The following is a 22,653-nucleotide window of genomic DNA, read 5'->3' as shown; positions in this document are numbered from 1 at the left end:
TGTGTCTTTTCTTCTCTAAAAGCTTTTTTTTTTATGGGGGGGGGGGCGTCCATGACAAATTTCCAAAGGGGACAATAAAGTTTATTCTATAATGCAGTTTGAAATAATGAGAAAAAATAGTGCAACATCCAACGAAGTGTCTAAAAGGGTTCCAGCCTATGTAAAAACCACAGGGCAGAGATGTGGATCTAATCTGTACTTGTTTTGAATTGCAAAAGAGTTTTGAATGCATTACTATGGATGGTTTATGAAAAACTTCCACCCATTATCTATATCTTCCATATATATCTATATCTTATTGCATCACACATACACAGTTAAGATGTGAGAGAGACATACCTGTGTGTCTTACACTTGCTCCTGGGGACAGTTAATCGTCAATTAACCTGACATACATGTTTTTGGGGTGTGGGAGGAAGCCAGAGTACCTGGAGAAAACCTATGCAAGCACTGGGTGAACATGCAAACACCACACAGAAAGACTCCTGCAGGAATTGAACCAGGAACCTTCCTGTTGTGAAGCAACAGTGACAGTCTTTTTTCCATTTGTTCGTATTAGGAGTCGTTTTAGCTGTAAGGCCGCTGTGGCATATTCACTAGAGATCCTTATAAACTGTCATGTTATGAGTCTGTTGTAGGTCATTAAAGGGGTTATGTGTTTGTCACTGAATGAGACTCATACGGAGAGGGTTGATTATTGTAGCTTGACCCGTTTCTGTTTCACTCATCTTCATATTTGTGTAGCTTAAAGACGAGTCTGACAAAGTGGAAGCCTGATTTTGACAGTGCTGCATCAGAATACGCCAAAGCAAAAAAAAATCATCTCAAATTTATTCTGATGAGTATGATAGTGATCATTCTGAAATCCCCATGACAGAATAATTATAAACTTTTTTAAATTATTTTTTTAAAGCTCAACTTGCATATCCTAAAATACGTGCGTGTGTATATATATATATATATATATATATATATATATATATATATATATATATATATATATATATATATATATATATATATATAAAACATGATCCAAACATGTATCAAGACGAATGCACAAAATCTATTAATGCCATGAAATCAGTGTTATTGGTCATCTTTGGCATTTTTCCAAGACTTAAAAAAATGACGAACAATGGCAGATCCGCCAAAATGCAAAGTATTATAATAATATATATATATATATATATATATATATATATATATATATATATATATATATATATATATATATATATATATATATATATATGTATATATTATATTATAAATGTCTTATCAACTTTTTTCTTTTAATTAAACAAGTGGAATCCCATATTCAATGTGGAATTTAAAGGGTTAAAATCCTGATAATCTTTGAAATTTTATGGATATATGATGATTTTATAGCAGGTTTTTTGTGCGTGTACATTTTTGGCTTGAGGAAAGAATGTAGTAAATGAGAAGGATATAAGGGTTAATTAAATTAATTAAATTAGTCTTGTGTGAAAAAAATATTTTTTTCTTTGATTGAAATTTTTTTTTTGATTGAAGCGAATTTTTTTTTAATTGAAAATATATTTTTTGATTGAAGCAATCTTTTATTTGATTGAATAATTAAGACACAAATCTCCTCCATAAAAAATCAAAATCTTTTATGGAAAAAACGGAGTCAGCCGAAGCGGAAGTGACGTCACGGCGACCACAGTCTCTAATGGCTGAACAACAACAACTCTCAGCGAGGAGCAAACTTTTCCAAACTTCCTCAGACACAGAACAAACTTGGAAGTAGAATTCATTTTTCCGACTTTTTTTTTCAAGATTACGCCTATTTGAATTTGCATTTAGCTATTCCAAATGAGGGATTTGTGATGGATCATCGCCATGACCCTCGCAGGGCCGGCGGCTCCGGGACGGAGTCCCCGGGATCGGCGGCTCAGTCCCGCCGCAGGAAGATGCCGCCCAGACCTGCTGATTTCAAACTCCAGATCATCATCATCGGCTCCCGCGGTGTCGGTAAAACGAGCATCATGGAGAGGTTCACCGACGACACTTTCTGCGAAGCCTGCAAGTCGACCGTAGGTGAGGACGAGAGGCGTTTTAAGCATGATTTATGCTTCCAAGTTAAATCGACGCAGAGCCTACGCCGTATGGTTACGGCGTAGGGTACGCGGCGACGATGGCGTCGTTGCGTAACCTCTGCGTTGGTGTAACGCGGGACCATAAATGAGCCTTTACAGGGCTCCGACTATTTACTGGAATAAACCTGCCAAAACCACAACAACATGAACACTTTTAATGTCTTAATAATAATAATAATAATAATAATAATAATAATGAATTTAATTTATAATGCACTTTCCATTCGGTGAATCTCAAAGTGCTTCAAGAAAAAGGTAAAAAGAGTCATAAGATAAAACAATTTAAAAATATATTATTTTTATTATACTTTATTATTATATTTTATTATTATTATTTATACTTTATTATATTCATTATACTGTAAAAGTCTTACCTCCTTGTTTACTGTTAAATGGCACTTGGCTCGGCTAACTTGAGCAATATTATTTTGAAGAGCCCAAATTCTTAAAAAAAAAATAAAAATCCTGGTTTTGATTAGAGAAAGCGCATGTGGTATTAATTATCATTTGTTTAAGTGTCAAGGAAACTGTCATTTATAATAATTAGTTATCTATGGTGCACTTAGAATCAAAGCCTCAGCCAAAAAACCTGATTCTGATCAGAAGTCCAACTGTAACTTGTTGAACATTGGAAACTGTATTTTATTTAATTTTCCAGCAATGTTACCTTCTTGGAATAGTGCTCAGGGTTATTTGTTATTTGTCGTTTATTTTAGACTGTTTAACGCATTCAGTGCAGGAAGTAAAGAGTCCACCGTACATAACTAATTACTATAAATGAAATTGTTTCCTTGACACTTAAATAAATGATAATTAATACCACTTGCACTTTCTCTAATCAAAACCAGGATTTTTTTTATTTTTTTTAAAGAATTTGGTCTGGCATGCTTAAGTTCTTCAAAATAATGCTATCTCTTGGTGTGGAGTTGGGTAAACAGTCCTGTGACCTGTGTTGTGGCTGGTCTTAGTGTCCAGTCCCAAAATAGTCACACATGAGCAGCAGCTGCTGTGCCAGAACTCCATTTTGTGTCCTGTCATTCCTGTGTGTCACAAGAATGACAAGTCTGCCTATTTTCTGAGCTTGAGATTTCTTTGGTATTAAGAACATGTTAAAACACCCACATTACATGCGTGTGCACACACGTATTAAACTCTGAAAACTGCCATTTGCAGCCATACTTTGGAATCTAAAGATACAATCAGGACACATGGTCCTATAGATACGTATTGTAAATACAGTTAACCTACCAAAAGAAATTAGGTCCATGTGAGACCAAAACTGCCTACGGTAATAAACATCTCTGCTTAAATGTTTGTTTTGATCCCCTTCACAGGAGTTGACTTCAAAATAAAGACAGTTGAGTTGAGAGGGAAGAAGATCAGGTTACAGATCTGGTAAGTAACTGGAAAGATGTGTAAAATCTTTGGTCTTTTTTTCCCTTTCTTTTCTCTTTCCTGTCACCCTACAGGGTACTGAAGCCCCTGTTACCCTACCAGTTTTTCACATTGCTTGTTTTGTCTTCCAGCTTCTTCATTAACACAAAAAAAACAAGGTGGTTCTGATGTAAATATAACTTGTGAAAGTCAAATTGGTATGTTTATTAACTTTAGTTTCATCCTTCCAGTTTCATACACACCTGAATACACATGAAATTAATACTTGCATTAGTTTCAAAAATACATTATTTTACAGTCTTAATAAATCAAATTGTACCAGGTTTTTAAGATGGTAATTAAACGGAAGCAGAGGTGCAAAATAACTGATGGCATTGCAGAGACATTTTTCATAATAAAGATGGGAATTAATTAGACTTGATCAGTAGCAAAGCATCATCAGTTCTGCTTATTGATGAGTCTTTATCAATTCAGGACCAAGTTTCATTGAGGTTTTTAGCTTCAACACACCTGTTTTACAATCTTGTATTTCAAAAAGGTTACAGTAGTATCTTCACTAGAGTGAGACTGTCATGCCTTCAGTGCGTGTCAGGACAAATGTCTTAGGTCTACCGTGTCATTTTTGCTTTGCCACGTGCATTTGCAGCGCCTGCCAGCATTGATAACAGAACTGCTAAGTTTAGATGCATACAGTTCTGATTCTTTATGAAATCTGTTGAGGTAGAACCCGTTTTTGATTCTCCCCTCTGCTCATATGCTGCCTGCATGTTTTAACCTGTGCAGTCACCACTGTTGCTCAAGAGCAGGATGTTTGTAAGTTATAATGTTAATGCAAAAAAGGATGTTTCCACCTGTTGAAAACAGCACGGACCTCTGTATATGACTGATCCACCTGAAGAGATTCTATACTGTATAAAAAATTTGCATCAGGTGTAGCTAGTCTCATTTTGAAGTGATCTTCTTTTGCAATTTCTCACATGGCTACTGAATTATAATAGTTCAACATCTCAGTACCAACAACTTCATAGTTTCATTTCAGAGTAAAAACACAAATAGGAGTAATTTGACTTGCATTTGTCTTCACTAGACAGTAAACATGTTTTGATATAGTTCCTTCATCTGGAATAAACTAGCATCCATTACTTTCATTTGAATAAATAGTGAACTTTACATACATGCAGATTTGGTTTTATGTACAGAAATCAACAAGAAAAAAAAACATTAAAGAGATTAAGAAGATTAAAATGCATATATATATGCTTTGGGTTTTATGCTTTGGAACCATGAATATATATACTCAGACAGGGAGGGGAAAGAAAATCAACAAGAAGGATGGTATTTGATTCAGTTGTCTTTACTTCTGTCTTGTGACTTCGACTAGGCCTTAATCATATTTTGGAAACATTTACTCTCCAGCGATTGGGGAAAAAAAAACTGATTAACATTCCTTAAAGTGCTGTTAGAAAACGCGCTGGTACGGACCGAATACACAGTCCCCTGGAAGGTTTCAGATCTGTAAAAGCAGTTCAACAGATCTAGGTTTTTTTCGAGAGAGATGGCTGTAGAAGTACCAAAACTGGGATCAGGGATAACCGGGACTGAGTTTTAGCTGAAATAGTTAGGGTTTTTTTTATTTAACCTAGCCTTTACGTTGCATAAAAAGGGGCATTTAAGCATCATTTGACTCTCCTGCACAAAGTTCACTGATCTCCTGACACGTCGTCCATAAAAAGAGCAGGTTGTGAAGGATTTCTCCAAAGCTTTGGCTCAGGTAGTGTGCAGAATGCAATGATCCAAACACACTGAAACTCATGAAGTTGGTTTAAAGATCTGAAATATATCCAAATGTGAAAAAAATGTTTCAAATACTCTATATTGTACGTTTTGATTGTGTGGGGGTGCTTGGCTAAAATGTTGCGGCTCCATTGCTTGTGTCACTAACATCTGTCCTGCCCACTCACACCCAACCTCCTGTCCCCCCGTCTCCTCATCACCTCCACCCTGACCCTTCCCATGTCGACCACACTTCCCATCCTCGATCTGTCTGATCAGGATCGCTGTCGTCACCACGTGCCGTCGCTCGTGTTGAAACGCTCTCATCAAGCTCTACCACTGCTTTGCCCAGTCTTACCCTGCCTCTGTGCTGCTGTCTCTGTCCACTCTTCTGCTCATAAGCTGACTGTGACTCACAGGGTGGAAAGGGAGAGGCTGGCTGGCTGAAGGTACAGTAGCCCTAACTGTGAGTGGAGCTCAAAATGCTTTTGTCTTGCTTCTAATCCAAACTCTGATCATCGCATGTGAACAAAATTACATATGCGGTGAAAATCATCAGCATTTAAATCCAGTATCTTCATTTCCAAATAGTATCTGATTTTGATGCTAAACGTATTCACAAATAAAAAAAAATAACTGACATTACTTTAAAAATGACCACAATTTTAGAGCTGATCCAGCAATCATTTTGAATCTGTAGATCAGATTTAGCTCAAACAAGCGTTACAGGAAACTGCATATCTTGGGAAATTATAGCACCAGTATTTTTCTTTGACCTCAAGATTATAAAAAAATCTCCACAGAACTGTCTAATTCAATCGGTATGTTTTTTTCTGATCACATAGTCTTTCTTATTAGACATGATCCTATTAGTATTAGTCACCTCGAATGATTGAAAAACATTCAATCTACCCGTGTCATTTGAAGAAGTTTGATTACACGCTTGGGTTGCAGGGACACTGCTGGCCAGGAGAGATTCAACAGCATCACATCCGCCTACTACAGAGGAGCCAAGGGAATTGTGCTTGTTTATGACATCACAAAACAAGAGACGTTTGAAGACCTTCCTAAATGGATGAAAATGATTGACAAGGTAGGTAACACAAAGATTTATTTTGTTCTTGTGGGAGGAATAATACATATGCTTCAACCAGTTATATCAACAACCAAAGTTAGTTTTGCTTTTTGCTTTTAAGTCCCAGTGTGTTGCATCAACGAAGATGCAACACACTGGAGGCACATTTCCATGGTTCTTATATCTATTAGAAGCAGGCTGTCCTCTTTTTTTTTTTTTTTTATATAGTGAAGATATAAAAAAATGTTTTATATGTTCTCTTTCTAGCGTCTGCATCAGACTGGGAGATTTCCCAACATGTGGGGAAGCAGTTGTGTTTGAACAAAACCAAAATGAAAATCTAAAATTTAAAAACAAGGTCTACATTGTTGAAATGTTAACATTTTTTTCCCCTGCTGTTTTTCGTCTGTCAAAACCGTACCAAAGCACGGAGACAGCCTTGGGTTTATCAATCTTATATGTCATGAAGGAACTTTCAAAGAGAGATATTACAGTGAATTTTTGACTCATCTGCCTCCCACGGGCCCTCTGTTATCTCACGTCAACTGTCTTTTCTGTGGTGCAAACACAACCAGATCCCCGATCCCTGTCACCCTCAGAGACCCCCTGGAACTGAACGGTCCAAATGTATCTCATATCCACATATGGTTCCTCCATAGAGTGTGTTTGATTACACAGGAATGTTTCTGCAGCCGACTGAGGTGACAGTTGAAACACTGGCTCTAAAGATGACAGCCGCTGTAGTTTTTCCTGTTTGTTCAAAAGAGGAGTGTGGGAGTAGGGAAGCCAAGACTTATTTTTATGTACAATCATTTGTTCATTCAGCTTTAATTAAAAAGTGCCACCAATTCCAACTCTGTGAAGCATTAAAAACCTCCATGGCAGTTTATAAAAGAGATATTTTTGATTTGTTTCATTCTGCTCTCTCTTTCATGTCAGTATGCTTCAGAGGAAGCAGAGCTTCTGCTGGTTGGGAACAAGCTGGACTGTGAGACTGATCGCATCATCTCCAGACAACAAGGAGAGAGGGTGCGTTCGACACACAAACTCACTCATTCACCATGCTAAAATATGTGAAAATTTGAAGAAAAAAAAAGACTGTACACCTCAAATCAGTTTTTTTTTAATGGAATAGGGAAAAAAAACAGCATTTAGTCATTTACCAGTTATTTAAATTTGGTAAATACAACTTCACATGAACAAAAACAAATTCAATATTAACATTGTGAGGGTTTATTTAGAAAAAAATGCAGAAGCAATGTGTCACAAGCAAAGTACACACTTTGTTAGGATTAACACGGTCACATCTTAGGCCTAAACTAATCACTCATGTGAGTCACTTTTAAAGGAATGACGACATGCACATTCAAACTGAATTCCCAGTTGTGGAAAGTTGAGAAAAATTCAACCTTTCAAATTGGGGGGCAGGTACTGATGCAGTTAAATTGCCCGACTGTCTGATGTTGCAGCTGAAAGACACATTTCCAAGCAGAGTCCACAGTCTCATGTTATTTGAATCCTGCTCATTGTTTTGATATGGATTCAGAAGGCAGCAATCAAGTGCTAAAATGCACTTGATTTTCTGCAAGACCTCCTTTATGAGAGTACTTGTGGCAGTTTGATTGTCTGGAGTGTTCAGATGTGTGTTAGCACATTACTAGGGAGGAAAAAAGTGAGATTGCTTTTGCCCTTTTGTCTGAGAAGGGTTATCAGACAATCTCCAAACAATTCTGAGGCCATCACTTTAAAGTGGGAAGAATTATGGACAAGTAAGAAGCATTTATGACAGCTTCTCGTGGGGTCGACAGCCCAGTAAGTTCACTCAAAGGCTCCAGACTCCTGAAAATTGCAAAGAAAAACAACATAACGGCTACATCGAGATGTTTGGCCTTAATGTGAAGTGCCACGAATGGTGAAAATCATCACACTGATTCAATAAATAATGATTTAATTGAACTGAACTGAATCATGCCTTTGTGTTTTTGGAAGGTGGGATGATGTGGACTTATTTTTACAGTTATTGACTGAGCCATGAATTCTTCTGTTTACCAAACTATTCTAAATAAAAATGTGATGTCAATAGGAATGGGCGTTGGGCGATATTTTACCGTTCACGATATGCCGTCAAAAAAATTCCCCACTGTAAGAATTTGTCATCTTGCGGTAAAAACGATAAAGGGAGGGAGGGAGAAAACAAGGAAAGAAGCAAGGAAGGGAGAAAACAAGGAAAGAAGGAAGGAAGAGAAAAAACAAGGAAAGAAGGAAGGAAGGAAGGGAGAAAACAAGGAAAGAAGGAAGGAAGGGAGAAAACAAGGGAAGAAGGAAGGAAGGGAGAAAACAAGGGAAGAAGGAAGGAAGGGAGAAAACAAGGAAAGGAGGAAGGAAGGTAGAAAAGGGGAAGGGAAGAAGGAAGGAAGGAAGGAAATGAGCCTGAAAGAAAGAAAGAGAAAGAAAGAAAGAAAGAAAGAAAGAAAGAAAGAAAGAAAGAAAGAAAGAAAGAAAGAAAGAAAGAAAGAAAGAAAGAAAGGATAAATTCCTGTTGATGACATTTTTGTGTAACAAACATGGCAGATCTGAGAGCGAGATAGATTTATAGTTACAAAGGTGGAGTTGAATTGGTATTTTTTTTATCGTCATTTTTATCGTTATCGGGATAAATGCCAGAAATGGTCGTGATACATTTTTTAGTCCATACCGCCCATCCCTAGAGGTCAACAACTGTTTTTAGTGCGTATTGTGTCCTGCAGCAGGATCATGATCCAGAGCAGACCAGCAAATCTAGAAAAGTATGATTCAAAGAGAAAAGGATCCGTGTTGCAGCCATTCAAAGTGAACCTGAAACGCTGTGACGGGTCTTAAGAGAGATGTGCATTAAAAAAAATGCCCACAAACTGCAGTTATAGCTGCGACTGGTGTTTCTACAAGCTATTAAATCATTGGCGTACTCATTCTTACACACTGTTTCTGCATTTTGGCTTAGCTTTTGTGAACTTTATAACAATACATGGTGTTACATGTCGTGTTGTTCATCTGACGCCTTTATTCTTAAGTAGCAGTCAAATCTATGTACTGATTTGAGTGTTCTTTGGAGACAATGAGCTTGTTTTCCTGTCTTTGTTTTACAGTTTGCCTCTCGGATAAGTGGAATGCGCTTCTGCGAAGCTAGTGCCAAGGATAACTTTAATGTGGATGAGATCTTCCTGAAGTTAGTGGATGACATCCTCAGCAAGGTTGATATGTTTCCAGTGTTTTCTCTGTCTTTACTGATTGAATTGTCCCATTTGAAACTGGTTCTTCCAGTACTTGTCAAGACTGGGTGATGTGGCCTAAAAATAAAATCTCTATTTATTTTATTTTTTTAACACAAGATCCAATTTTTGACTTGGATTATAACTTTTTTTTTTATCTGGAATTTTTTATTTGGAAATGGTTGAGCCAATTAAAGCGATAGCCAGTTTTCAGTCTTCAAATCCAATTCAATAAATAAAATTGATTAATCGCCCAGCTGTACTTGTTACATTAGTGTTATTATAATACGTACAATCGTTTCAGATGACAGATATATTCATTTATGTCCCGTACTCGATGGGTAATCACTGTTACTGAATTTTAAAGGTCCTTTCACACATTTACGTTCACACTGCAGTTCAATTGCAATTTTTTTTTTTGCCCATTGTGACTCGTATTAGATTTTTTAAAGGAGCTGTGTGTAAGAGCAATAATAAAACGAATCATAAAATGACCCCGATATGTCAACAGACATTTAAAAATCATGTTCATTTCAAATACTTATGTCACTGACAACAGCACTCAAGCCAGGATATTCCAGTTTAAAAAGAGGAATTGCAGCCCTCAACTGATGTTTATGTTGTCATTTTTTGTTTTGGCCTGAAGCTCCACCCTCCACCTATCTCCCAATCACCAAGTCAGTATTGTTTCTGAAGCTCCACCCTCCACCTATCTCCCAATCACCAAGTCAGTATTGTTTCTGAAGCTCCACCCTCCACCTATCTCCCAATCACCAAGTCAGTATTGTTTCTGAAGCTCCACCCTCCACCTATCTCCCAATCACCAAGTCAGTATTGTTTCTGAAGCTCCACCCTCCACCTATCTCCCAATCACCAAGTCAGTATTGTTTCTGAAGCTCCACCCTCCACCTATCTCCCAATCACCAAGTCAGTATTGTTTCTGAAGCTCCACCCTCCACCTATCTCCCAATCACCAAGTCAGTATTGTTTCGGCATCCGGGTTGCCAGCTCGGCTCTAATTATCGCAGCCATGGCAGCCTACGTTCCTGCTGCATTCTGCAGCCTACCTGGCAACCTCTGGTCGGGGGAGGAGGGGGAGGGTACACGCCGCTCAACAATATTTTGAAAGTGACTGCAGTACCAGTTTTGGACATTTCTTACAGACGGCTCCTTTAATGATAGTCTGAATGGTGCAAATTCAATTGATTAAAATTCATTAATTCATTTATTTTCAAATCCAATGTCTTAAATTTCTATGTCGAAGTTACCGCAGTCAGAACAGTCATGTTGTATTTCCTCTAACTTGGACATCAATGGAGAATAGTGTTTTGTCTCGAGCGTCTAGAGGAGAGGCGCTGATGGATGTATTCAAGTCTTCCTTGAAATCCTGAAATTATGAATGAAGCATAATTTTGTTGGTTCCAACTGTGCAAACACTTCCAAATTGGAAGACAAACACATGAAGCATCAATATTTAATCCTCAGGGACTTTCTTTTTTGAGTGATTGGGGCGGCAATAGACTTTTTTTCTGCAGGCTGAATCGCCTGAAAGATTAAGAAAATTTAAGAATCAGATTTGAGCTGCAGACACAGAGTAGGAAAGCTATGTAGCACCTTCCTGTAAGGTGTTGATGCGTATGTTTATTGTTTATGAAACGTAACTGCTTTGACATGATTGGAAAGTAATGCTCCGTATCTTAACTTATCTGTTCTGATTGTTGGAGCCTCTCAGTGAGTTTTAATGACTTTACAGACCCAACAGCTGTGAATTAATTCAAGTTCACAGTTTACTTACTGCTTAACAAAGAATCTGTAAGATGTGGTAGGACGGGGGTCCTTTTGCATCTCCATTTTAGCAGACAAAAACGCTGCACTTTCACTGACAAACTGTTTTATACCATTGTTTCCACATTATTTCTATGAACTTACCCATAAAGTTAATTTACATAGTTAGCTGCCCGTCAGTTAACATCATCAATTTTACTTAATTGAAATTTAGCTTTTGGATTAATTAATCTATAAAAGGGGTCGGCAACCTGCGGCTCTAGAGCTGCATGCGGCTCTTTAGCGCCGCCCTAGTGGCTCCTGGAGCTTTTTCAAAAATGTTTGACCTTTTTTTTCCTTTTTTTCTTTTTTTTTCTTCTTTTTTTCTCTTTCTTTCTTTTTTTATCCCTTTTTTCTTCTTTTTTTCCTTTTTTATCTTTTTTTTTCCTTTTTCCTTTCCTTTTTAATCTCGACATTTCGACTTTTTTCTCAACATTTTGACTTTTTCCTCGAGATTGTACTTCAACATTAATCTCGACATTTCGTCTTTTTTTCTCGACATTTTTACTTTTTTCTCAACATTTCGACTTTTCTCGACATTTCGCCTTTCGCCATTTGCCTTCATTCTAAGGCTTATACAAGACTTTTCATTTTTTGCAGCTCCAGATATATTTGTTTTTTGTGTTTTTGGTCCAATATGGCTCTTTCAACATTTTGGGTTGCCGACCACTGATCTATAATCTGTATTAGTTTAACCTCAAAGGACAATATACTTGAGTCTGCTTGGAAGTAGACATTTAACATTCTTTCACTGTCTTCATCAAACAAGTGAAATGTACCAAGCAATGGTACAGTTTTTCAAAAAGCGAACTGAATAGATCGTATTCTGTCTCTGATTACTCACACCAAATGACTAATGATGCGACTCTGTTCCTGATCCAACAGATGCCTCTCGAAGTTCCCAACCAGGAGCTTTCCAACAGTGTCCTGTCTCTGCAGCCTGAACCAGAAGTTCCACCAGAGTTGCCCCCTCCCCGCATACGCTGTTGTTGAGCATCAAAGCCCCGCTCCTCCCCACCAGCTCATACAAAGCACACACCCTCACTCACACATACAGTGTACAAATCTGGCCACGAGGGGGCAGCACACAGCAGCACTTTGTAATTGTTGAAAGCTGCTGTGAATGATGCATGGACTCCCAACTAAGCAGTATTATCCTCTTCCCCCATTCCTTCCCCTTGTTTGTTACTGAACACTATGATATGCAGCACACACTAATACTTAGGTCTGGAGAATCACCCACTTCCAACCACCTTTCTGTCTGCACATGACCCAGACTACCTCATTGTTGAGACAGTTAGGCTATCTGTACTTTCACAGGTGCCTTCCTCTGATAGAAGTTGCACATTTTCTGAAGAGGGAGAAGTAATGAGGGCCTTACAGCTTTTTTTTTTTTCCCCCGTTTGTTTTTTTACCCCTTCTTATCATATTTTGACTCATACTTGACAGTATGTTTAACATTGTCCAAGTCAGGCCAATAATCTTCTCTCTCACATGGAAAAGTGTCATGTTTCCCCAGCTTCGGTAAAACTCTGGGTCAATGGTCAAAGTAGTTTTATATCTTATGTATTAGTTTTAGGTCATAGGTTCAGTTGAGGTAAACAAAAGCACATTGTGTAAATATGGTGGGGTGCAGCAATGACTGGATGGGGTGCAGATATTTGTAACCGGCAATAGGTGGTTGTGTGGTGGTTTTGATATCGGGTTGTATTGCTCTGCCTTTAAAGTATTAAAGTGGCTGGAATTGCTATGTTCAGATTTGTGATATTTGCACTACGATCCATCTTAAGTAAAGCTGACATGCAGGATAGGAAAGCACACTACTCGTAGTTTAGCGCAGTAACGGTCAGCAGTGGCAGATGTCGGCTGTTTCACACCCTTAGTTCTTCGTGGGATGGATATTTGAGGAGAGATGGGTAATGTAGTCTCTGAGTGATGTGTTTGTAAAGGGGAATTCTCCATGTGTGTCGCTGGTTTGAGGTAATGGAAACCATGAAAAACTATCCCACTTACATGGTTCTATCCTTTTTGTCCTTCCAATTAATATTTCTTTAGTGTTTTGATGCTTCTCCCTTGAATTAAAATATAGTAGAGGAGTTTTCCTTCCGGGGGAAAAGTGCAAGGTTTGTTCAGTGTTGGAATGACTCAGGAAACTGATCGGCTTATAACTGCACATGTTTTTGATAACACTCGGGTTGTTTGAGTTTTATAATGAATTAAAGGTCTGGTGTGTGTGACGCAGTGACATCTAGTGGCCAAGTTGCAGACCGCATCCAACTGAATAACTACTAAGTTACCTTCACTCTCCAGCCAGAGTAGTTTTTCCCATCTGGGTTATTCCTGTATCATAATTTTGGGTTAGACTTTGGATATAAATTGCTTGTTCTCAGAGTTAAAATTTTAAATTGAATTCCTGCCTGTAGATCATCCTACTTTTTTGACAGTGCAGCAAAGAAATAGAAGGATTGATTTCATGAAATGACCCGTTTACGGACCAGCACATGGATGAAAGTGTAATGTCATCCCTTCTGTGTTCATAGACATTAACAGTCCTTTTCATTTTTGTCTTTTATTTTGAAATTTTTGCAATATAAAAAGTGTAGCACTGATTGTTTCTGTTTTGTTGTAACATGCTGAGGAAAAAGCTGTAGTCTGGAGGTCAAGAGGGAGGAGCCCACTCCAAGGACCCGATTTGTAATGACTCAAACTGACTTCATATCAGTTTTACAATTGTAATTAAAGTTTTGTTGAATCTACATCATTTAATAAAATACTCTTAACAGATGAGTGGTTTCATGCCAAATAATGAGATTATCAGCCAGCAGAAGACTTTGCAGCATTGGAGTATTTTATTTTTTGGGGAATGAAATCTTTCATTTGTCATTCTTGACTCTTTAGCACTAACCCTGTGGACTTTATTTTGACAGCCAAGCCTAATACTACATTTTAAAATGCTTTTATTTGCAATGTGTATTCTTAAAACATGGAAAACTGTACTTTGTATTTAACCTGTTATAAATCTTTGACAAGTTTTGGCATGTTTAAAGCAGAATTGTATTTATAACTTGTGGCATTCTTGAACTAATGAAATGCAATTAAAGATGTCTATATTTATTACGAGGATTTTTTGTCGTTTTTTATTCAACTGTCGGGGAAAATGTTTTTAAAAATGAAATATGTGGACTTTCAAGCGTTTCTAATTGCCAATAGTGTGCTCATCGAAATAGACCAGGTCCTGGTCTAGGTTGTGGTCGTGGTTTGCACGGAGAGGATAATTGGGACTAACCTCCCATCTATCCAGGACCTGTACCGGTCCAGGACCAGGAAACAGCACCTGTACCGGTCCAGGACCAGGAAACGGGACCTGTACCGGTCCAGGACCAGGAAACGGGCAGGTAACATCTCTGTGAGGCAGCGTTCAGTTATTCTGCTCCTCACTGGTGGAACAAACTTCCTGTAGACCTGAGGTCTGCTCCAACTGTCAGCTCCTTTAAATCAGGGCTAAAAACATTACTGTTTACTGAAGCGTACTCCTAAATTAAATACTTACCTGATGTACTCTACTGCCCTTACTTTTTAACAACTTGTGCTTTTTATTATTTTACCTCTATTCTTATCATTTTATTTTTTCATTTATTTGGTATTTAAGTATTTGTACTCTTAAATTAAATAGGCCTACTTCTGAAAACTGCAAATGAGATGTGTACCTGCGGTACTCTACTGCCCTTAGTTTTCAGCAACTTGTGCTTTTTATTATTTTACCTTCTTTTCTCATAATTTTATTTCATTTTATTTGTTATTTACTGTCTAATTATGTCTTGCCGCTTTAAATGTTGATGTAAAGCACTTTGAATTACCTTGTGTTGAATTGTGCTATATAAATAAACTTGCCTTGCCTGCAGACCCCTCACACCCAGGACAGTCTGTTTTGAACTCCTCCCCTCTGGACGGCGCTACAGAGCTCTGTACTCCAAAACCTCCAGACAGAGACAGTTTCTTCCCCCAAGCTGTTGCTCTGATGAACTCTCATCACTCATAGTCTCAGAGTAATCAACCACTGTGCAATAATAATAATGATAACCACAATCATATGCTGTAACAATGCACCTTTCAATGTCTACCTCATACTCCTGCACCTTTCACTTTAAAATTGTATATACAGTACAGGACTGTCTCAGAAAATTAGAATATTGTGATAAAGTTCTTTATTTTCTGTAATGCAATTAAAAAAAAAAACAAAAATGTCATACATTCTGGATCCATTACAAATCAACTGAAATATTGCAAGCCTTTTATTATTTTAATATTGCTGATTATGGTTTACATTTTAAGATTAAGATTCCCAGAATATTCAAATTTTTTGAGATAGGATATTTGAGTTTTCTTAAGCTGTAAGCCATGATTAGCAATATTAAAATAATAAAAGGCTTGCAATATTTCAGTTGATTTGTAATGAATCCAGAATGCATGACATTTTTGCATTACAGAAAATAAAGGACTTTATCACAATATTCTAATTTTCTGAGACAGTCCTGTATGTTAATAAGAGCTGTCATTTTTCTATTTCCTGTACAGTGAGCAGAAATAACTGAGTCAAATTCCCTGTCTTGTTTGACCTGATAGGTTTGGATAAACCTGATTATGGTTCTGGTTCTGGTGTGGGAGAAAGCAAGGGGTGTGCTGGAGCTTGTAAGGCAACTGCGCATGCGCCGCGCAGAAATCACGGGCGTCGAGCCTCTCACCGCAGCGACTGCAGATCTGACATGTCAGATGGGAAGGAGTACGAGACACGGGGGATAAAACACACACAACCCCGCTAAAGAAGGATGGAAACCCGGTTTGCGGATGTGGAAACGAGCTGATGTGACTCTTGCAGACTCCCTTGTTTCCAACTTGAGCCCCACAAGCTCAGGCTGCAGATGCAACCTGTCACTTATTAGGACCGTGCCAGTAATCCGGGTTTTTTTTTTTTTTTTTTTCTTGCGGCGCTTCCTCTGAAAGGTCTTCCCGGACAGAGGAGACTACAATGACAGAAACGGTGCATGCAGTCGGGATGGAGTGAGAAAAACGCGTCCACGCAGGATGCGCATCCCCAAACCGACAAGGAAGAAGGCGGAGAAAGCTGGTGGCGCACGTCAAGGGTTTTCCGCGGTGCAAGCGTGGATTGATCGTTTCCTCCACCTCCCTCCTGCAGCCGCCGGTGTCGGTGTATGATGGAGAGCTCCAATGGCTCTGGCAGCGACACCAAACCACCGCAGAGCCATCAGCACCTGCAGGAGAAGAAGCGCCTGAACCGTGCGCCGTCCCCGGCCAGACCTTTCCTGAAGGATGCGCACTCCCGCTCCAAGACACCTGCCATCGGACCCAAATCCCCCAAATCCCCCAAATCCCCCAAACTCAGCAAGCAGCAGCAGCAGCAGCAGCAGTCTGCCTCAGTGTCCTTAGCGCACCCCAACCGCAGCTCCAGGCGCAACCCCACCGGGGCCAAAGAGAAGCCAGCCTCGGCCAAAAGTAGCAGCAGGTCCGCCCTGGTGAGAATAAAGCCCTCCAAGGCGCCCCAGCATGCGGCAGCCGAGCCCAAACCCGCCCAAACCAGCATCAGCAGCCCGGTCCTGACCAAAGGCAGGAAGGGGAAACTAACCTCAGGGTCCCCGGGGCCTCCCAGCCATGGATCCCCGATCCGGGTGCCGACCGGCGCGCCCCCGGGCCCGGGCCGGGTCAGCCAGACCGACAGCAGCTCCGACCTGTCCGACTGCTCGGACGAGCAGAGGCTGCTGGCCGCGGCCGCCAGCAGCGACGCCGAGTCCGGCACCGGCTCCAGCGACCGGGACCAGCTGGGGGGAGAGAACCAGGGAAGCAGGGACCAGCTGGGAGCCGGGGACCAGCTGGGAACAGCCGGGGACCCGCGGATACGCGCAGACGCGCCGGCCGCCGCTCCGGTGCGCGCCAGCGCGTCTCCGGGAGCGCACGGAGACGGAGAGGAGCCCAAACCCGAGAAACCCTCCTCCGCCAGCGCACAACCCAAACTGCCAAAAGGTACCAGGAATGTAACAGAGGACGAACTGATGAGAGAAATCGAAGATTTGAGATCTGAAAACGACTACCTCAAGGTATATATTTATTCACTCAATAAATCTCTTAAATCATCACCATCCTTGCCAATATTCAAAAAACATTTAAAGAACTTTCTTATTGTTTCATCTTTGTAATGTTCATTATTTGATCTGAGTTACATTTTCTTGTGTTTTTTTTTTTTTTTTTTTTACTCTCCCTTGTGTAGCTTTATTTTGTGTTTTATTCATATATGGAAAGGATTCTATATAAGCCACCAGGCTTCTTCCTTTCCTTGCATGTTATTTCATTGTTTTTAATTTTTTTGTTCACATTTGTCTTATATTGCTAAATAAATAAACTAAAAACTAAACTATATGCACATTTCATGTTGAACAAGTTCAGAGGAATCGGTGGCTTACATGTTGCATAGCCTGTTACATAATCTCCATATTCATATCATATTTTAAAGTAGGCTAAGCATTTTTGCGCCCAGATGCCTTCAACCAGATAAATGACAAAAGTCAAAATCTCTCTCAGTTCAGAGTTGTTTGTAAAAATGTTTTTGTTTTGTTTTTTTATTTTGGATCCCCATTAGCGGACGCAAAACGCCAACTAGTCTTCCTGGGGTCCATGAAAATTAAAATACATTCATATAAAAGCACAATTATACATATATATACTTCCTATAGTACTTTACATTTTACAGTAAATGTATGAATACATAACTAAATACATAAGTAATTAACCCCCCCCCCCCCCCCCCCCCCCCCCCCTCCCCACATCCCACCCACATCATTACACCAGCAACATCACTGTAGTGGTAACCATCACAACCTGCAACTACATTGAGCTGTATTTTCCACACAATAAATCACAAAATGTATATCAAACATATATATTAACCATTGTTTATGTCTGTACCCAAAAATAACCTTTTTAGTTGCTTTTTGAACTGTCTCTGCTTGTTGCTTTAGTTATGGTAAATGGCAACCTGTTCCACTGTGAGATGGCCCTGTACATACAAGTTCTTTTCATTGCATTTGATCTCGGTAATGGAATAGAAATATGACCCCTGCTAACTTGTCTTGTCCTGTGCTCATGTCTGTTTTGGGAAAAGGTTATTTTTGAGTACAGGCAGTTTGGTTGTTTCGACACAGTTATATTCCTGAATAATGTTAGTAAATTGTGTGTTAAGCTGTCCTCTACTTTCATCCAAGCACGATCACAATGCATTTGGTCAACAGCCTTTCTCATAGAACACCCGAGTGCAAGGCGAGCTGCTCTGTTCTGCACTATCTGAAGTTTGTTTATATTTTTTTTCGCTGCACTTGACCAGATAGCTGAGCAGTAGTCAAGGTCTGATAATACCAATTTATAATAATATAATATAATATAATACCAATACAATGTCCTTGAGCATCCAAGCACCTGCAAGGAGAGAATGTCATGTGAATGTATAACTGGGTTAATTCTGAACACAGTACTACCCTTGATGTTCATATCCATCATGTCCTCTCTTTAATCCTCCTGGGATACCCCACAGGTTTGACCTTTGATACCTGCAGGTGTTCCCCTTTTGTTTTCAGGTTTATGATATTGCTGTCAAGCCACCAAAATCTGTTGCGTTTGGGAAAGAGTATTACATCTGTCCGTGTCATGCTGCGAGCAGATTGCATTCACTGATACGCTGCAGAGTACAACTCCATTATTTTTCCCATTTCTGCCAAGCTTATCGGTCAATTATGCCCAACAAACTAATGTTGAAATCAGACCACATCAGGTGATCTGACTCTAATATATTAAATTGCTCTTTTAACTTAGCTTTTGCATTTGAATGCTTCATCCCACCATTTGGGCCGTCCCCTTGAGTTCAGGAGGGGGGTAGCGAAAAGGGATAATGCAGTAAACAATATCACAGTCTGATTTTGCAGATGGAGAGCAGGTTTATTTGCATGTCAGTGATGAGGGTATTATTTCAAACTTGATGGCGCATGTCTGCGGTGCCTTTCTCTCTCTTTCTCTCTACATTGGGGCAGACACAAGAGAGTTAATCAGCTTTACTGGCTCGGCTGTAATGGCTTTATCCCTCAGGAGTTGATAACATTCAGATGTCCCATGTGTGCTGGGTTCAAACACCCTCCTGCCTGGCTGTCGGTGCGCCAGCTGGGTTCCCGGGGTCCTTTTATCCCCCTGAGCCCCATCCCTCCAAAATAACAAGGAATCTCCATAAATGTTCCCTTTTGTGCTCTTGGTAAACCACGTTTACTTTTCTTTGGGATGTTTAGGACATTTTGCTTCCTGTGTATAAAGTGGAGAGTGAAATAGTGAGAAATTAGCCCTGACCAAGGAAAAAAAGAAAAGAAAATCAGCTGGCAGATGCTCCCATTCCAGTAGATTTTCCACCCTGCTGGAAATATTTGGCAAATGCATACAGTGTTTGTGTGTATACAATCAATCAATAAATGAATGAGTCAGTCCAAGGAAAAATTACAAACACTTATTTTTTTGTTTTGGTTTAAACAGTCACATATAAACACTTAATATATTGAAATTATTTGAATGTGATCATTAAATCCTAAATCGAGCCGCGTGCTGACTCGACGCCCACCGCTGATCAATGGCAGCTGAAATAGGGTCCAACGCCCTTTTGACCCTGATCAGCATGGGGCAGAAAAAGGATTGATGATGAATCAATCAGATGAATACTACAATAATTGAGCCAGTCATCTGGCTCTGACGTGTTTTCTTTAGTTTAAAAGAAACCAGCTCGATTAGAAATGGGACCCATCTGGTCCAGTATCTGAACCGCGGGCCGATACTGATGTATTTCATCAAGAGGACGTCAGGGTGACAACACTGATCAGAAACATTACATTTAAATTCAAACTTTAATTATTTTTACTGCTGAAAAAGCACACATTTATTTATTCTATTGAGAGGAAGCATTTCTCATTTAAAGTAAGTTATGCAATTTTAGTGTTTCTGCACTTCTTTTTGCTAATTTCAGTAAACTTAAAGATTAAATGTTTGAAGTGTTTATGTACTCAAATAAAAACATACCAATTTAGTCTTTAACAATATCTATGATTTTCTTTAAACCATTAAAAATACATTAGCTAATTTTATTTATTTATTTTGTTTGATATGAATTTCTTTTAATTTCAGAAATTCATGCATCAAAGATGATACAAGCAGCATTATAGGGTTAATAACACTAAAAAATACATCAAAAACAGCAAATCCTAGCGTATAAGAGCTTGAGTCAGACATTCATTTTTCTTAAAGTACAAAATTTTTAGCCTTCATTTGATACAAGAACATAAATGTTTTGTGTGTTGTTTGTTTTTCAAGGGTAAAAAAACCCACCAAAAGGTAATTAAAACCAGCTGCTTGAATGGAAAAGTCCTGTTTGTGGGATGCAGCGACACCAAGTGGTACAATTAGCAAATTGCAACCAATTGTATTTCCCACATCTCTGCCTTCCCTAGCAAGGGTGTAAAAAAACCCTGGTGGCTTGGAAGAAGGCACAAAAGTGCTACTCTAGGTCCTAACGATGCTTTAATCTAGGATCTATAAGTGTAATGGATCATAGCTTCTGCTAAGTAATGATAACCACACTTCAAAGGCAGGAGTCGGTAGCAGTGATGACATCGGCTTCATAAACATCACAAGTATCCTCTCAGTATACCTGCTCCCAGGATGCTGCCCTGCCTCTTCCTCCACTTTTAACCCGGCCATCGATTGGGTCGGCTGTGTGTGAGGTCATTAGCTCCGTCCTCCTGGGCCCCCATTAGATGACGGTGAGCTCTGTCTTTTCCCAAACGAGGATAGATTTAGTTTTCTTTAATTGACACACTCTCCCTCCCTTTATACATCCAATTGTCTGTTCACCAGGTGCCAGCAGAACGCTTGGGACATCGATCCCAGGGTAAATCTACAGAGCAAACAGAGATAACCTCAGACTAGGATGGCCCACGTTGATGGGGCGAAGAGAAATATGAATGCATCCAATCCATGAGATAAGATGATTAGAGCCAGCTAGGGATGTTACATCATCACCACAAAAGTCCTTGCATCACTGGAGCACATATGCAATCATGATTGTATTAGCATAATCCACAAAGGTATATCATATTGTATCGCCTCTCTAATAGCTTTATGTCCTTAAACTTGCTTTAATATTCATGAACGGGCGATCTTCTCATTCCATATGTAGTTTTAGTCCTTACTTGGTCTTCTGTCTTTCATTTGATTTGTTTTTTCTGTTTCACTCCGAGACTTTGTTTAACAAAAAGATTTGGAGGGTCGGTTCTTAGTGATCCTACTGTCGTCTTATCTCTTCTGTCTCGCTGGTCTGAACTTTTTACTTTGACGACACTTGCGTCCATTTATTTGTAAAGGTCAAAATAGGAAATTTGCTTGGAAGGAGTTTTTAAAGTCAGTGCAGACAAAGTAGAAAACTTGTAGCACACCGGATATGCAGAAAGGTGCGTCGGAGGAGGAAAGCTGCAGCCAATTTAAAAAGAAAACTCCCGCACACCTTCTTCTCACCGTACTAGTGTTTATTGGGCCCAATAAACACTAGTACGGTGAGAAGAAGGTGTGCAGGAGTTTTCTTTTTAAAGTCAGTGCAGACAAAATTATATCTCCCAAAAGCAACAACTGGGGAAAAGCTGGTTGATATTGTGATATTTTACATTAGATCAACAGTTAATAGTTAATAAGACAAATGGCTAATATCAGGAATAAGCATCCATTTGCATTAAAAAAAGGGAATTATTCAAAAATCAAATCCCACTTTCTTCAGCATAAAACTCTGACATAATATTAAATAGTTTTCTGTACTTATAAAGTCTAACAGTGTATCACTGCAACAAAGAGCATTTTTCTTCTGAGTTTTAGATAGAGGATGTTTTAGATGTTCATTGTTGATTTGTTTTGACCTGCTCTCACATCACGCAACTTCCCTGGAGCCTGGAGCTGATTTAATCTGCAAATGCACTCCTCTGTAGGTCGATAATCAGTTCTCGTGATGCAGTGAGGATAAAGCTCTGTTATTCATTCATTTTATTTTATTTCATTTGTCCAGGTATGACATCTCAAACAAAATTTTACCCTTTTTTCTGTCACATCTGCCATGTAGAGATGTATGAAACTAAAT

General features: G+C 39.1%; 2 protein-coding genes across 2 annotated transcripts in view; both read left to right on the top strand.

Moving 5' to 3' along the window:
• The first annotated feature begins 1,684 nt into the window (after window positions 1-1,684).
• On the top strand, window positions 1,685-14,552 carry rab12 (RAB12, member RAS oncogene family). The gene is made up of 6 exons (XM_061731782.1): window positions 1,685-2,064; window positions 3,458-3,518; window positions 6,246-6,384; window positions 7,306-7,395; window positions 9,492-9,596; window positions 12,324-14,552. Exons 1-6 carry the CDS (start codon window positions 1,854-1,856, stop codon window positions 12,429-12,431), a joined length of 714 nt encoding a protein of 237 aa, XP_061587766.1. The 5' UTR covers window positions 1,685-1,853; the 3' UTR covers window positions 12,432-14,552.
• Window positions 14,553-16,157: 1,605 nt separating this feature from the next.
• The window catches only part of LOC133452458 (microtubule cross-linking factor 1), a 114,329-nt gene continuing 107,833 nt past the window's right edge, over window positions 16,158-22,653 (top strand). Inside the window, 1 exon segment of the mRNA XM_061731781.1 lies at window positions 16,158-17,548. Within this exon segment, the coding sequence (XP_061587765.1) occupies window positions 16,649-17,548 (900 nt within the window). The 5' untranslated portion in view covers window positions 16,158-16,648.

The sequence above is a fragment of the Cololabis saira genome, chromosome 10 (genome assembly GCF_033807715.1).
Source record: "Cololabis saira isolate AMF1-May2022 chromosome 10, fColSai1.1, whole genome shotgun sequence".
NCBI classification, from domain to species: Eukaryota; Metazoa; Chordata; class Actinopteri; order Beloniformes; family Belonidae; genus Cololabis; species Cololabis saira.
Note: the sequence above shows the minus strand (reverse complement) of the source record. Positions and strands in the feature narration are given on the sequence as shown.